Source organism: Budorcas taxicolor, chromosome X (genome assembly GCF_023091745.1).
Source record: "Budorcas taxicolor isolate Tak-1 chromosome X, Takin1.1, whole genome shotgun sequence".
Taxonomy (NCBI): Eukaryota; Metazoa; Chordata; class Mammalia; order Artiodactyla; family Bovidae; genus Budorcas; species Budorcas taxicolor.
This window is the reverse complement of record NC_068935.1, coordinates 28,410,902-28,427,584: the sequence shown is the minus strand read 5'-3', so window position 1 is coordinate 28,427,584 and position 16,683 is coordinate 28,410,902. Positions and strand designations below refer to the sequence as shown.

Here is a 16,683-nt window from a genome sequence, read left to right as displayed (position 1 = left end):
CCGGGATGCAGGGAGGAGGAAGAGGAGGACTGCAGGGGTCAGCAGCCGAGCGGTGCGCGGCAGGGGGAGGGGCGGGGGCTCCCTTCCAGCCTCAGGGGTCTGGGGACTCGGGGATGTAAGGCGAGAGCAGGGGGGTGTGACAATTCAGCAGAGGTCGGGACGTACCACGGAGCCCAGTGGCGGGGGGGCGGGCAAAGGACTGGGTCACCGAGGGGAGCCCCCGCCTCCCTTCGCACAGGCCTACAACTGAGGTTGCAGGGAGAGCTGGAACCCTGCTCGCAGGAGAGGGAAGCGGCGCGTTAAATCCACCCCCACGCCGCACCCCACTTCCGAGGCGGTGGGCGATAGAGGAGAGGTCGGGGTTGGAGCAGCAGCGAAGGGGCCCCTCCCTTGCACCTCCCCCCGCCGGACTTGGTTGCGCCCAAAGTGTAACACTTTCTCTTTGTCGGAGGAGCTCCGCTGTTTCCTGTGCTCTAGCTCCCGTTGCGGCGGCGCCCGTGGCAGCCCTGGCGGACGCAGGAACGATGGCAGCGACCGATATAGCTCGCCAGGTGGTGAGTGCTGGGCTTGGGTGCCAGAGTCGGGGCCGGGGGCCTCGGAAGAGCCGAGGAGACCTGGCCGCCGTCACGGCCGCCGCAAAGAGGGGCAGTGGGCACCATCCAGGAGACCGGACGCGGCGGGACTTCTGCTCCTAGAGTCAGCGACTCAGTCCCCCAGCCTTCCGTCCCCGAGAACCGTGGTGGCGGGCGGGTGGGGGAGGCGGGGGGACTGGTCCAGGCTGCAGGCCGGCGGCTGAACTTGCATTGCCCAAGAGCTGCAGCCGGCGCCGCCGCCGCCCTCGCTGCAGCTGCGGCCCCGCCGCTGGGGCGTTGCCGAATGAATGGCCGCACGAGCCGCCGGGCTCTTCGGGTCCCCGGCACCCTGGCCTCCCTCGGGGGGCCAGGCCGCGCCCCAGCGCCCCGCCACGCGCCGGGACCCGGGCTTCCTCAGCCAGAGGGGTGTGGGACTGGGGTGAGCCTGGGGCAGGAGGCGGCGAGTGGTGAGGGGGGCGGGGAGGTGACTGGCTGGGGTAGGGTTTTTCCATATGCATTACATATGTGACTGCGTCTGTGTGTGTGTGTGTGTGTGTGTGTGTGTGTATTACTGTGCGTGTGAGTGCGTGCGCGCGCACTCGTGCCTCCCCGGGCGGACCACGCCGGTGCCCGGCTTGTCTGTGATCCTTGATGCGTCCGCCTGTTTCTGGGAGTGTACTCAGCTCCCTGGTGCGTGTCCCTGGGTCCTGATGCTTCTCTCCCCGTCTGCTTGTGCTGTGTGCCTCTGGGTCTCATTTGTGCGTCTGTGTGGGCTGCAGTCCGCTGGCCTGTAGGCGGCTGGCTAGCTGCGTATTTTGGCGTGTTTCTGACACCTGACCCGGGTTTTGCGGGACCCTGGGGGTGGGGGGATCTGTCTCCAGTGCGAGTTCGGTGTGACTGGGCTTGTGTGCCAAAACCTGTGGCGCTGCCTTCTTGTCATGGGACTCAGGAAAATAAGTGTGACGCTTGCAAAAGCGATGCCGTCTCTCTTTTTGTTGGCAGCCGACTCTGGAAAAAAAAAAAAAAAAAAAAAAACTTCGTTTAACGAACTAAAGTTTTCCAGCCTGGGATGTGCAGAGAAATTATACTGAAGTGACCTGAGGCTCCATGTTTGTTTTTTTAGACCAGAAGTTTCGTTGCAAAGGGAGGGGAATGTTTCCGCTTGAGGGAACAACCTGGCCTTTCTATTCCTCCCTGAGTGTCTGGGATTTCTAAGAAGCCCACAGTTACTAGCGCCCTGAAGTGAGGAAGGAGACTGAAGTAGAGCTAGGTCAGATCCCATGACAGTAAATATCCGTACTACTTGATGAAAATTTCTGAAACACACACACACACACACACACACACACACAGGGTTTTTAAACCTTGTGTCATACTTATTTAGGGAAATAGTCCATGCAATGCAATTCTAGTGCAAATATATATATATATAGCCTCTAGGTATTTGGTGTAATTGAAATTGATTTGTTTTCAGAATCTGAATTCAGAATCTGGTAGTATTTTTTCTACAGGACACTGCTAAATTTATTCCACCGTCTTGTTCCTGTTTGAAAGGGCAAGGTGATTTCTTTGGATCCTCCCCTACTGCCCTGCAAGACCCCAGCCTGGAATTCTTTAGGCATTCAGGATGTGGGAGGACCAGGAGTACTTGGGAGACCATGCTCTGTGATAATGGCGTTTGAGAGAATGCTTTTCTCCCCAGGATTGGCACTCTAATATGTGTTGCATTAGTGTTTTGAGGGCTCCCTCAGTGCCTTTCTGCGCCTCTATTTTAGCGATGGCATGCCTTAAGGAGAAGATTTAGTCCCCTAGATTACACTTGCTCCATCCTTGGTGACCAAGAAGGATGCTAATGAATTTGCACTGACCTGCCCATACTCTCTCACCAGTTCCTCTAGCCTGAATCAGGGTTGCAGGGCAGATGTAGCAAAGGGGAACCTTCCAGAAGGTTGTGTTTCACCTGGGGCTACCCAGAGATCCCCTTTGTTTTAAAAATGGAGGGGGTTGGTTTACGGCCACTTGGATTGCTCTGCTTGGTTCCAGTTTGCTCTGGGTGGCCTTACCCTACTCTACAATGAAGAACAAAATTGTATGCCAGATCCTGAAGCTGAAAGAGCAGTCAGAGCCCTTGAGACCTTGTTATCGTGATAAATGGGTTGCTGGGAAAACTGACGTCACTCTCCAGGCCCCCCACCTCCCCCAGTCAGTGAAGCTCTTGTTTCTGTGTCATTTGTCTCTCTGCTTGCCTTTGTGTCTGTAAGAAGTTGTAATTCACCAGAGGAAGATGCAATTAACTTGGAAGACCTTGGACTTCTGGTTGCTGATTGTTTCTTTCAGCAAAGGCATATTCGGGGTCTGGGAAAAGAAGACTAGAGTCTAAACCTAAGTGTGCCTAGCCTAGGAGTTCTTTTTAATGAGCTCTGAGATACGGTGCCATGCAAGTAGTGCTCCGGTGTGTGTGAGGGATGGGCTGGCCTCTCCAGAGTCAGTTGAGGGTCACTCTGGCTTGTAAGATAACATCATTAGTGACAAAAACAGACCTTAGAGTTCCTGGGTAGGACCCTTATTTGTGCACACATGCAACTTGAAAGCTCAGCTTTTGTGTCCATAACACAATCCCACCCTATTTGAATGAACACCATAAAGATTCTTTGTGACAAAACTGTTTCTTTATTGTGTCCACAGGGTTTATTTGATTGACTAATAAGTGTCCAGCACTATGGCTAGCCCTGGTTAAGGATACTAAAAAAAGTAATAGATGTACTTCCTGGCTTTTACACTTATTCTAGTCTAGTTGGAGAGACTAATTGTGTACATGGGGAAATAATTAGAGAACTACAGAAGATTCTTGGGATGTTCCCATCTCCAGCCCCTGCCTGTGATGTGGCTTGGGCTACTATTAATATATACTCTAATGGGACTTCCCTGGTGGTCCAGTGGGTAACACTTTGTCTTCTGATGCAGGGGATGTGGGTTTGATCCCTGGTTGGGGAGCTAAGATCCCGCCTGCCTCTAGGCCAAAAAAATAAAACATAAAAAAGAAAAACCCAGAAGCAATATTGTAACAAAGTCAATAAAGACTTTAAGAAAATGGGTTACATAAGAAACCCTTAAAAAATATATGTTTATATATGGTCTAGTGGTTTTCCGTACTTTCCATTTAAGTCTGAATAAAGTCGGGAAAACCACTAGACTATATATATATGTGTGTGTGTATATAAACACACAAATATATTTTAAGGGTTTATTTTTGTTTTTATGTGGACCATTTTCTTAAAGTCTTTATTGACTTTAGTCCATCTAGTCAAAGCTATGGGTTTTCCAGTAGTCATGTATGGATGTGCAAGTTGGACCATAAAGAAAGCTGAGCACTGAAGAATTGATGCTTTTGAACTGTGGCATTGGAGAAGACTCTTGAGAGTCCCATGGATGGCAAGGAGATGCAACCAGTCAATCGTAAAGGAAATCAGTCCTGAATATTTATTGGAAGGACTGATGCTGAAGCTGAAACTCCAATATTTTAGCCACCTGATGTGAAGAACTGACACATTGGAAGAGACTGTGATGCTAGGAAAGATGAAGGCAGGAGAAAGGGGTGACAGAGGATGAGATGCTTGGATGGCATCACCAACTTAATGGATATGAGTCTGAGCAAGCTAGGAAGGCATGGTGAGGGCACAGAGGCCACAGCTGCTGGCTCTTGCACTGAGTTGTTTCTTTCAGTGTTGCTTTTTAGGGTCCAGCCTATAAGTGCTGGCCCATAGAAAGTAGGGCTTACTGATTCTGATTTGAACCAATCCCACGGTGTGGACAATGATACTTTCCTTCAGGGGCAGCCAGATAATGGTCTTTCTCCCTAAAGAAAGAGCTTGCCTGGCCTAATGCTGCCAGGGTACCACCTACAGGTGGCTGCACTCTGGTCTTGCTATCAAATGACACTTAACCTTGATTCCCATTGCAGTGCCTTGCCTCAGCCATCTCCACCACCTCCAACTAAAAGTCATATTCTACCCCAAGCAGGGAGAGGAAAACTGTAACATAAACCCATTATCTCTGCAAATACAGCATATGCAAATACAGCACTGAAGAAAACTTGCATGGCCCCAAATAGTAAAATTTCACGAATCTAAGTCGAGGGTCTGTGGATGATCATGGTACTATTTTCCAACTTTTCTGTGTGCTTGAGACTTTGCAAAGTTAAAAGTTGTAGGGCAATGGCAATGTCCGTCCTCCTCCTTGCAAATGCCACGTGGCCCCTACCCTCGGGGAGTTTACAATCTAGTAGTGGAGGCAGACACAATTAACTATGATTATCCCTGTGATGTGCTGCAGAGGAGAGCTACTGCCTGCTAGGATAATTCATTACAAGGGGACCTGATCCAGCCCTGGCCAGGGTTGGGGGGGCGGTGGTGGTGGGTGATAGGAAAGGCTTGCTGAGGACTTTAAGCAGCAGAAGGATAGGTGTGAAGATGGGGGAGAACTCACTTCTGCTCCCAGGCTGGGAACATTTCCTTTGTTAATTCACACACTTTTATTTTCATTCATTCCTTCTGCATGTGTTTATTGGGCACCGACTGCCAGGCTCTGTGCCAGGTGCTGGGAATATAGTGGTGGGCAAGGCCCACACGACAGCCCTCTCAGAGCTTCCAGATGAGAGGCCAGAATAAGCCCTCTTCATATCCTAAAACCCGGAAATGTGAGTGTCAGCGGCATTCTTATTACAAAACTGCATTACAACCGAGCAATTTGCCTGTATAGTATAATGAGATTTTGATCTGCAGTCTTGTGCACAGCATTTACTTTGTAGAGTCTCTGCTGTAAATTTTCTATTAATTGCTGGCTTTGTTACCCAGCCCAGCCCCTCCCTTTGTGTGCTGTAAGGGAGCGAACCCATAGCATTAGCCTGAGCAAAACTAATTAGGAATCTAAGTCCCCTGGGAAAAGGTATTCCAGAACTAAATGGGACTGATTTCTGGACTTTCCTGGGTTTCTGGATTATCAGAGCCGTGGTTTCATATTAGTATGAACAACTGAGGAGTGCTTTTCAGTCACGTGTACGTTAAAACCACATTCGAGAAAGAACCAGCAAGAAAAGAAAGAAAAAGAATACCATGGATGAGTGTAACATGTGTCTTTCAACGATCTCAAAATGCTTCCATCTGTATGATTTCATTTTCCCCAACAGCTTCCTGGACGAGTATTATCGTTCTTTTCATTTTATGGGTTCAGGGAGACCAAACGACTTAGTCCAAAGTGTCATTGCTGGTCAGTGGATGAAGCAATGAAACACCTACCAGATGATACAAATTCAGTTTTTAAAAAACCCTGGCCTTGTCATCATGATTCCAAGAAATAAAAATCCTGACATGTCCCCTCTTCCCCCTGTGTTCACTGCATCTCCCCCTCCCCCCAGCACACTTAATCATAGAGGTCAAGAAAGACTGTACTTGGGTGCTTGGGAGATGCTCTGATGTTAAAAAGAGATTCTCAGCTTAAACCCCAGATAGCACAGTCATGGCTATGTGTGGGCTTGCTTTCTTTCTTCTTTCCCATATTGCTTTAAATAAAAATCTTGGAGCCACCAGCCATGTAATGATGGATTATTTTAAGTAACAACTGGAGTGGGGGTGCAGGATGAATTAGAAACACAGACCCTTCCTCCTCGGTTTGGCAGGAGGAGGCTTCTGCTGCTGGGATTTGAAACCGTGGGTTTTCTCTGCTGCCTGCACAGAGGAAGGAGGCCACATGCTTGGGAGGGGGAGAAATAACGTTCCCGCTTCTGCAGTGTCTTCTCATTAGAGGCAGCCATCTGCTGAATTACGCAGCATGCTCTCCACTGGCCTCAGAGTCGGGTCATTCCTTCCACTCACATAAAGGGGACTGCAGGAAAGATTCGCGGGCCTTCTCAGGGACAGGACCCAGGGCTCAGGTTTCTCTGGCAAGGGCCTTCTCTGATCCCCGAGGAAAGCGCCGGGGTAGCAGGGGCCGAGCCTTGCTTTCACGGCCTTGATGAGGTGTGAGGTCGTGTTCGGTTTCCTTTTGCAGCAGAGGCCCCAGCTCTGAGCACTGGCGCTGAGGCAGGAACTGGGTTTTTTCAGATCCCCTTTAAATGAGACCAGATGGAGGCAGAGGCAAATTCAGGCTCCCCAGAGGACAGTTGGGCATTCATCCAGAGGCCTGTGAGTAAACCTTTTTTTTTTTTTTTTCCTTCTCTTTCTAACAGATTGGAGATAACAATGGCCAGAACACCTAGGAGACTCTGTTTAAATGGCCTGCTTGGAAGCGAAGCTGTCTGGCTTTTGTGGGAAAGTTGACCCACCCTGGGCAGGGGTCACCCCTGGCCTGAGGTGGAGGAGATCTTTTACCTAGAATCTGGCTGGTTGGCTTCAGTAGCCCTGGAGCTCTTAGAGGCCAAACTGAGGCTCAGGCCTTAGTCAGAAGAGAGGGAACTGGGAGCTGGAGGTGGGAGAGAAGAGGCAGAAGAGGGGCACCAGCCTTCATGAGCCTGTTCCACCACCCTCTCCTCCTGACTAGCATCAGCCCCAAGCCCCATGTCTTGGAATTCTAGCAGCAGAAAGAAATCTCTGTGCCACTTGAGTCAGCCTTTCCATTTGAGAGTGGCTGTCTGCTTGTCAGGGTCCCCTCACTGTTCTCTGCCTCGAAATCACTGTGTGACTGGGGACACGTCACTTCCTCCCTCTGAGTCTCTGTTTCCCCTTTAGTAAAATGAGCCGGTTGGATGAAGCGATCTTTAAGGGCGTTTCCAGCTCTAACGGTGTACGGTTCTTGTGTTTTCTAGTCCTCTGGCCTAATTTCTTTCAGGTCCTTGACTGCTTCTGCTTCCAAATGAGATGGCAGAATTTAAGTCCACCTTTTCCTTGTCTTGACTCCTTGAGCTGGGTGGAAAGACTGTTGTAGAGAAAGCAAGCCAGTGGTTTTTAGCTTAGCAGGGTCTCTGGAACTGGAATGGAAAGCAGCGACCCTTCAGATATTGTCTGTCTATCCGTGTAGGTCTATATAGCTATTGTCTTCTTATAAAGGTACATGACAGCTGAATTTTTGTCTATTGAATCCCCTTTTAAATGGCACTAGGAGAGCTAGCTATTTAATAGAATCCTGCTGTGCATCCTTTTGCAGGAGGAAAAGCCACTCTGGAATTGATCCAGTGTATTAAGATTTGCCACAATTGGGCCTTCTGTCTCCATGGGGGCATGGTTTCCTGTGTGCTTCCCCAGGATCCCCTAAGTTACTCCCTACTGAAAGGCACTGGGGCCCCCAAGGTGTGGTGCTGGCTTTTGCAGGCTTTATGTCTCATCCAAAAGGCCCCCAAATTTCTCTCTTCCAGTTAGGGCATTATTATTACTATCAGTTTCCTCAGCCCAGCTTAATCGGAGCCAGGGAAATCCTGATTTTCATGTGTTAGGCATACTGGAGTTTTTTGCTTTTGTTTTTGTTTTTAACCTCTGGGAACTTATCAGTGCTTTTGTGCTTCTATGGCTAATAATGCAGGTCATTAACATGATTATCTCTATCAGTTGTATCCAACTCTTTGCGACGCTATGGACTGTAGCCCTCCAGGCTTCTCCGTCCATGGGATTCTCCAAGTAAGAATACTGGAATGGGTTGCCATGCCCTCCTCCAGGGAATCTTCCCGACCCAGGGATCGAACCTGCATCTCTTATGTCACTTGCTAGTGGTAAAGAACCCACCTGCCATGGACAGAGGAGCCTGGCAGGCCACAGTCCATAGGGTCATACAGAGTCAGACACGACTGAAGCAACTTAGCATGCACGCACTCTGCAACACTGGAGGCAGCAAATAGGGCTAGCATCCACCTGATTGCTTCATCAGGTTATGCGATTTGACTTTGCTACCTGCTTCACATGAATTTGTTGTTGCTGTTGTTATTTTTGGCCTCACCAACTTTGTGCTTTGTGGGTTTTCTCTAGTTGCGGCGAGCAGTTACTCTCTAGTTGTGGTGACTTCTCATTGCGGTAGCTTCTCTTGAAGCCACAGGCTCTAGGATGCGTGGGCTCAGTAGTTGTGGCACACTGGCTTTGTTGCTCCGCAGCATGTGGGATCTTCCCAGAGCAGGGATTGAACTCATGTCCCCTGCATTGGGAGGCAGATACTGAACCACTGGACCACCAGGGAAGTCCCCATTATACTTTATAATAATAAGGCATAACGGGGCTTTCCTGATGGCTCAGCACTGAAGAATCCGCCTGCCGATGCAGGAAACTTGGGTTTGATCCTTGGGTTGGGAAGATTCCCTGGAGAAGGAAAAGGCAACCAACACCAGTACTCTTGCCTGGAAGACCCCATGGACAGAGGAGCTTGGCTGGCTACAGTCCATAGGGTCGCAAAGAGTCACACACGACTTAGCAACTAAACAACAACAATATATTATATAATAATAACAATAATATACTATATAATAATGTTTTATATATATATACACACATATATATAATGGGGCTTCCCACATGGTGCTAGTGGTAAAGAACCCGTTGGGAAAATCCCCTGGAGGAGGCCATGGCAACCCACTCCCGTATTCTTGCCTGGAGAATCCCCACGGAGGGAGGAACCTGGGGGGCTACAGTCCATAGAGTCACAGAGTTGGACACAACTGAAACGACTTAGTATGCATGCACCTATGTTATAATAAGGAAAATATGAGGTTTTATTGTATTATTGGTAAAATAAATATTTTATATACAATAAAGCTGCCTGAAAGCTGAATACTTAACTGAATTATCTGATTATCTGTATATAAAGCAACTTTTTCATTGTAACTAAATATTTTGCTAAACAAATGAAAAAAATATTTTGCTAAACTATCTGAGGCTACTTTCCTGCCTAGGAAAATATCATCATAGATGCTTTTAAAAAATAACATTTTAATTCCGATTATAAAATTAAAATATGCCTACTGTAGAAAGTTTGGAAAACAGAGGAAAGCACCAACTGAATTGTTTGATTATCTGTACAGAAAGCAACTTTTTCTTTGTAACTGAAGATTTTGTTAAACTATCTGAGGCTACTTTCCTGCCTAGGAAAATATCATCATAGGTGCTTTTAAAAAATAACATTTTATTTCTGATTATAAAATTAAAATATGCCTACTGTAGAAAGTTTGGAAAACAGAGGAAAGCACCAACTCTTACAGCCCCTCCAATCCCAAAGCGACCATTGTCACCATTTTGGTATATATTCTTCCAAGCTTTTAAAAATGCATATATACTTATTTTCCCCATGATTGGGATGATCCTGTACATACAAGGTTTTGTTTTTTTCACCTAATAGTATTTGGTGATCATGTTCCTATGCTATTAAATATTCTTAGAATATGTTTTTTCAGTTCAGTTCAGTTCAGTTGCTCAGTCGTGTCCAACTCTTTGTGACCCCATGAATCACAGCACGCCAGGCCTCCCTGTCCATCACCATCTCCCGGAGTTCACTCAGACTCACGTCCATCAAGTCGGTGATGCCATCCAGCCATCTCATCCTCTGTCGTCCCCTTCTCCTCCTGCCCCCAATCCCTCCCAGCATCAGAGTCTTTTCCAATGAGTCAACTCTTCTCATGAGGTGGCCAGAGTACTGGAGTTTCAGCTTTAGCATCATTCCTTCCAAAGAACACCCAGGACTGATCTCCTTCAGAATGGACTGGTTGGATCTCCTTGCAGTCCAAGGGACTCTCAAGAGTCTTCTCCAACACCACAGTTCAAAAGCATCAATTCTTCAGCGCTCAGCCTTCTTCACAGTCCAACTGTCACATCCATACATTACCACTGGAAAAACTATAGCCTTGACTATGAATATGTTCTTTACCATCCGCTTAATAGTCCATCATGCATCACTGAACTATTCATTGAGTTTGAACATCCTGAGATTTGCAGGGTCTCTCACAGGTCAATATTCAGAGCTAGGGATGGATGTAGAGAATGGGAAAGTGTGAGAAATCAGGCCCACCACGAAGTGACACATGAGGCTGCCAGAGAGAATCTGATTTCTGTGTTTCTGTCCTTTCCTAGCATCTCCGTGCCAAGGCCAGAGGAAGAAAGTCAAGGGCAAGCCCAGTTATCAGCCATGAGTTCCAAACTTTTTGTTTTGGCCTATCCTTCAGAGTGACAGCTACTATCTTGGCCACTCCCGGTTTTTTTTATACCCCAGTTTGAAATGGAGACAGATGGACCCTCCTTTTCCTATGCCACAAAGGTTGGAGGGGGGACAGGAGTGGCCCATTTGGGTGCTTCGGGACTCTTTATTTTCAGAATCACAGCAAGGGGAAACTGATGCACAGCTGGAACTGCCTTCACTCATTCTTCATAACGTGATCCTTCGAATATTCAATTAAAACACGAAATTGGCATGTCCTCAGGGGAGGAGGCGGAAGAGAAAGAGAGTGGTGTTTCTGCCTGTGATATGAAATGTGGTATAACGTATTTCAAAACCGCAGGTGCCTGCAGATGAGGTGAAAACAGGAAATGCAGTTGGGGAGGGGAGTGGGGGCTCCTCCAGTTCTCAGGAGCACACTTTCATTTTTGCCTTCCTTTCAGCTGCTCTCAGACTCTGCATCCTAATTACCCCTGCTGCAAAGCTGAGTGAGAACTCTCTTTTCGTGTATTAAAGATGTTTTTAAATTACACAGGTAATGTGTGAATACATTCATGCTGTAAAAGAATCAAACAATGCAGAAGCGCACTCACTACCCCCTTTGAGTAAGCCCCTAGTTCCGGTCCCCTTTCCTGAGGTAGCTTGAGTTCTGGCTTTTTAAGAGATCTTTTTGGTTGCCTTTCTCTGCACTCACATTCATGTATGTGTCAATACACACATGTAGGGATTTTTGCGTGTATCGACTCATACTGTGCTTATTGTTACACAGCTTCTATTTTTCTACTATAATATGTTTCAGATATTCCCATCAGTACCTATAGACTTACTGCATTCTTTTTATGTATTGGAGTATGGTTGATTTCTTGATCTTTGGGCTCCCCTCGTTGCTCGGCAGTAAAGAATCCACCTGTGATGCCTGCCAAAGGAGGAGACGTGGGTTCAATCCCTGGATAAGGAGGATTCCCTGGAGAAGGAAATGGCAACCCGCTCCAGTATTCTTGCCTGGAGAATTCCACAGACAGGGGAGTCTGGCAGGCTCCGGTCCAGGGGTTATCAAGAGTCAGACAAGACTTAGTGACTAAACCACCACCACCATAATTGATTTACAATGTTGTATTAATTTCAGGTGTACAGCAGAGTGACTCCATTATACACATATCTACTTTTTAGATTTATTTCTCATATAGGTCATGGCAGAGTATTGAGTGGCGTTCCCTGTGCTATACAGTAGGTCCTCGTTAGTTACCTATTTTATTAATATATATATTGTAGTGTGTATGTCAATCCCAATCTTCCCATTTATCTCTGCCCCTCCTTATTCTCTGGTAACCAAAAGTTTATTTTCTAGATCTGTAATTCTATTTCTAGACCTACTGCATGCTTTTTAATGGCTGCAGAATATTCCAGAATGTGCACTTACCATAATTTAGTTAACTATTTTCCCATTGTCGGCTATTTAGGGTGTTTTCCCCTAAGTTTTCAGCATTATAAATAATACTGTAATGAAGTTCTTTGTATTGTATGTACATGGATCTTTGTATACGCATGTGAGTTTCTGTAGAGTAGATTCTCAGGGAAGGTTGCAGGGTCATGGGAGACGAGCCATTTAACATTTTGGTGGCTCTGTCCTTTCTAGCATCTCAGTTTAAAGCCTCAGACGTGGCACCACCTGATAATCAAGATGGTAAGAGTTTAGTGACAGATGTGCTGGGCCAGGTTGCCAGTTCCATCTCCTCTTGTGCACTTTGTAATCCAGGGACATTCAGTGAACTGCAGTCAAAGCAATCAGGCCCTCAATTAATCAGGCCACCTTAAGGAGAAATAGGAGAGAGATAAACTACCAGAGGTTTAGAGAGGAAGGGGGGGTGTGGAGAAACTTCCGGGGGCTGTCATAGGGTCAGTGTCCACTCAGCCCAAATTCTGTCCTTTTCACCTCTATGTATTTACCTCTGAACAATGGGGACTGATATTCATAACGGTGACCTTGACATCTTCTAAGATTCATCAAAGCAGGAGTGAACGGTGCTCGCCAGACAGGATTTCCTAAAGCAGGAACTGTATTTACAAATTCATTTTTGAAGCTTTCTCAGCTACAAGGACTGAGACATACAATTTACTGCTTAAATCTTGGTTAGCAAGAAAGACACATTACTCAGATACCATGTTCCCTAGTTGCTAGTACTGGACACCAGATAAAAAGACAGAAACAAAAAAGGATTCTAAAAGTTATCAGTGGCCTTCACCAAATCCAGACCAATGGTTATTTCTTTGTAATAATTCCTGACTTCAACCTTGGCCTCTGGTGATAGAAAACTAATTGGGTCATCGCTTACTTTCCTGATCATTTCCCTCCCTCTTGGAAGAATTCTCTTCGTCTTCCCAATTCCTTACTTGTATATTTCTTATATTCAATGTTTAGTTCTTTTCTCCCTGTACTGTCTCCCTGTCTCTTGAAGAACACATCCAGTTTCATACTTCTCACTCCTAAATTTGTCTCGGCCCCGAATTGTCCCTGAGCATGCAATTCCATATAGCTAAGTACATACTGGACTTCTTCGGGATAGATATGTCACCATAAAATCAAAACTATCTCATTTTCTTTAATATAGAAAATGCTTTTACAAATCCAGAAAAGAAAGACAAGCACCCATTTTAACAAAATGGGCAAAGACACGGATAGGCAACTCACATATACATAGACACAATCGCGTACACAGTTGAACAAAAAAAAAATATTCACTCTCACTAATAAAATGCAAATTAAGTGACATGATGCCATTTTCCAGTGACAAAATTCATGATGGTTAAAAAGTCTCAGAAGCTCAGTGCTAGTCTAAGTATGTGTAAACAGACATGCTCACACACTGGTGTTGGAAATAGACATTTGTAATATTCTCTGTTGAATGATTTCTCAATGTGTACCGAAGTCTTTCCAATGTGTGTGCCCTTGGACCCAGCAGGGTTTAATTCTAGGAATTTAGCTTAAGGAAATAATCAGAGACTATGCAAACGTGTAAGAACATGAATTATTACTTAAAATGGTTGCAAACTTGGAAACAGGCTAAAGGTCTAGCAGTGGGAGATGGGTTGAGAAAATGTGGTAAATTCTTACAATAGAATGCTACATGGCCAAAAAAGTATTGTTTTAGAATATACTAAATTACTCAAGAGAACATCCATACTATATTAAGTGTCAGGTTATCAAGCCAGGTGATGAAAAGGAATATATATACAGAATTATCCCATTTTGTAAAAAAAATAGAGATAGAGAAAGAAGTATATAGACTATAGGGAAACACACATAAATATTAGTGGTGATTATCTCTGGAGAGTGATATTATGAGTGATTTTTATTTTCTTCTTTATAGTTTTCAATATGTTTTAAAATTTCTACGTGAACATTGATTACTCTTATAAAAATCTGATAAATGTAATTTTAAAATAATAGCTGTTTAAAATGAGAATCTTCAACTTTTCCACTAAAGCACCCTCTCCTGGCTTCCCTTTTTCTGCCCTTGGTGCCATCAATCCAGGCTCCCAAGCCTAGGACCTTGCAGCCTGACAGCTTTGATTGTTCCTTTACTCTCTGCCCCAACACTCACTGAGTCTCATTCTTCCTTTAGAACAGCTCTCAAATTTGTTCCTCTCTCCTGAGTCCCAAGTCAGATCCGTTCATTTCAGCCAGCATTTATTGTCACAGTGCCTGCTTGTCACTCTGCCAGTTCAGCGTTATTGGAGTCACCCCTAATATGTCTTCCTGCCCCTGCCCTCCCTCTCCTCCCACTGATCAAGTGCCCTGCAGCTCGAATGATGTTTTGAAAACACCACTTGTGTCACGGTCCTTCCTGCTCAAAACACTCAAAATGCCCCTTTCAAACCCCATTGCCTGGGGAATAAAGGCCATATGTTTTCTTCAGCTATTTCAGGCACTCACAGCACTGGGCTAGGTGGGAGATAACTGTGGCCATTTGAGGGGTGTTTGGTGAGGTTTTGGCAACGAACTCAATCTTTAAGAATAAGATATGGAGTCCTCCCCACTGCCCTTCACTATCTTCAGTTTGAAAATTCCCTTTCCTCACCTTTTGGTACTTGGACCAGAGGCCTTGGAGCAGTGCGAAGTTTCATGGTGCCGAATTTGGAGACAGGAAGAGGCAGCCAGGGGCGATAAAATAGGGCTCAGGAAACCTCGACTCTGAGTCCGTCCCAATTTCTGATCTGCTAAGTAGAAGGCTCCATCAAGAAAGCAGATGGGCTCCTAGGTTTCTGTCTCTCCTGCAGCCTTGAGGACCAAGAGTGAAAGGTGGGAAATTTATATCTCTCTTTGATTGTTTTGATAAAAAGGAGGAGAAAGGGGTGAGGGAAGGCAAAGAGGGGCAGATGTAGAACAAGCCCTGAGTGATGCGGGCCACTCATGAAACTCAGCTGTCTTCAGGTACCCCTCTGGGGTCCAGAATCTACCAGCCAGGACCAAGTGATGGCATATGGTTGTCTGTTGAGAATACTCTGCTGGGAGTGTGTGGGGTGGGATGTATGAGGGTAACCATCTTGCCAGATGGCAGTCACGGGCACTTGTCCTATCTCTTCAATGACCTGGTGACACCGATGGGAGTTGGATCCCATGCTGGGGGGAGGGCTGTCTGGGAACCAGTGGTGACAATGCCAGCTGCTGAGAGGGGCTCCCCCGCCAAAGCAGTCCGTCTGTCTCAGTGCAAAAGTTTACCCTGATGATCTGAGTCGAAAAGCAGGGCCCGTCCAGCCTGAGAGGTGCCTGCTAGCACAGCTGGTGATGCTGGGATAGGACTCCTGGCACCTCCTGTGTCCATTTTGGATTGCTCTTGGCACCTTTCTGGGTATGGAAATCTCAGTGGACTCCACCAAACAGAAAGTCTAACTCCCTGTGTAGCCCACCCTCCTGTCTAGCTCAGCTGTCCCCCACTTCCCCTTTCGTCTCTTCACCTCTCCCTTGGGGCCACTGGCACTTAGCTGGCTTCTTGAGTACAAGCAGGCCCCTTTGGTCCTGCCCCCTGGCTCCTTGGAAGCCTTCCTCAGTGTGAGGTTCTCCCTGTTTTGTAGAACTGCTGACAATGAGAACCCTTGGGACATGGAGGCAGAGCAAAGGCCTCCTGCTTTCCAGGGCTGTAAATGGCTTACCTGACCCTGATGGAGACCAGGGAACCCGGGGCAGGCTGAGGGCAGCTGTGTAGCTGGACTGTCACAAAGTGTTCCATGGCATTGCCTATTGTTTGAAGGTCTGAGGGGAAGGAGAGCGTCACAGTGCAGTGAGAGCTGCAGCTACTGTTGCTGGCGTGCTTATCACACTCTGTGCCCCATGCTCAGGGCAGGAAGAGCATTATCCTATCCAGTCCTCACACCAGTCCTGCGAGGTAGTAACTACTACTGCCTGGTTTTACAGATGTGGAGATTTTGAGAAGTTCAGTAAATGTGTCTGAGGTCAGGAGGTGGAGAATGTGGGACTCCCACTCAGACCTGCCTGATTTTTAACCTGTATGTTGTGCCACCTTAGTTAGATCCCCAAAAGTGCCCTAGAGAGAGGAGTAATTGCTTTTTAAATTTTTATTAATTTTTTTTTTTTGGCTGCCCTGGGTCTTCGTTGCCCAGTGTGGGCTTTCTCTAGTTGTGGTACATGCGCTTAGTTGCCCCTTGGCATGCGGAATCTTAGTTCCTGTCCAAGGAGCAATGACTACATTGGAAGGTGGGTTCTTTAATGGTGGACCACCAGGGAGGTCCCAGTAATTGCTTTTGTGAAGTTTCTTTGTCATGTTTGCTGAACACTTACATGTGTTTCAGGCTTTGTCCTAAGCTCGTTACATGTGTGTTAGCATATTGAATCTCCCAATCACCTGTAACATAATATCGTCTCCAACAGAGTTAACCCAAGAATGGGAACCTCCAGCCCCAGTGTTCTCATCCTCTGACCCCACCCCCCCCCCCCACCCCATACAAGCCCTCTCTGTAGTTGGCTGCGTGTGAACTG

At 46.7% G+C, this 16,683-nt stretch overlaps 1 protein-coding gene across 4 annotated transcripts in view; it reads left to right on the top strand.

The window, feature by feature from the left end:
* The first annotated feature begins 457 nt into the window (after nt 1–457).
* SEPTIN6 (septin 6) overlaps nt 458–16,683 on the top strand; it is a 73,939-nt gene continuing 57,713 nt past the window's right edge. For all 4 annotated transcript variants that reach the window (XM_052662803.1, XM_052662802.1, XM_052662804.1 and 1 more), the window contains exon 1: nt 458–554. In XM_052662803.1, the coding sequence (XP_052518763.1) occupies nt 525–554 (30 nt within the window). In that variant the 5' untranslated portion in view covers nt 458–524. The remainder of the gene's footprint in view (nt 555–16,683) is intronic.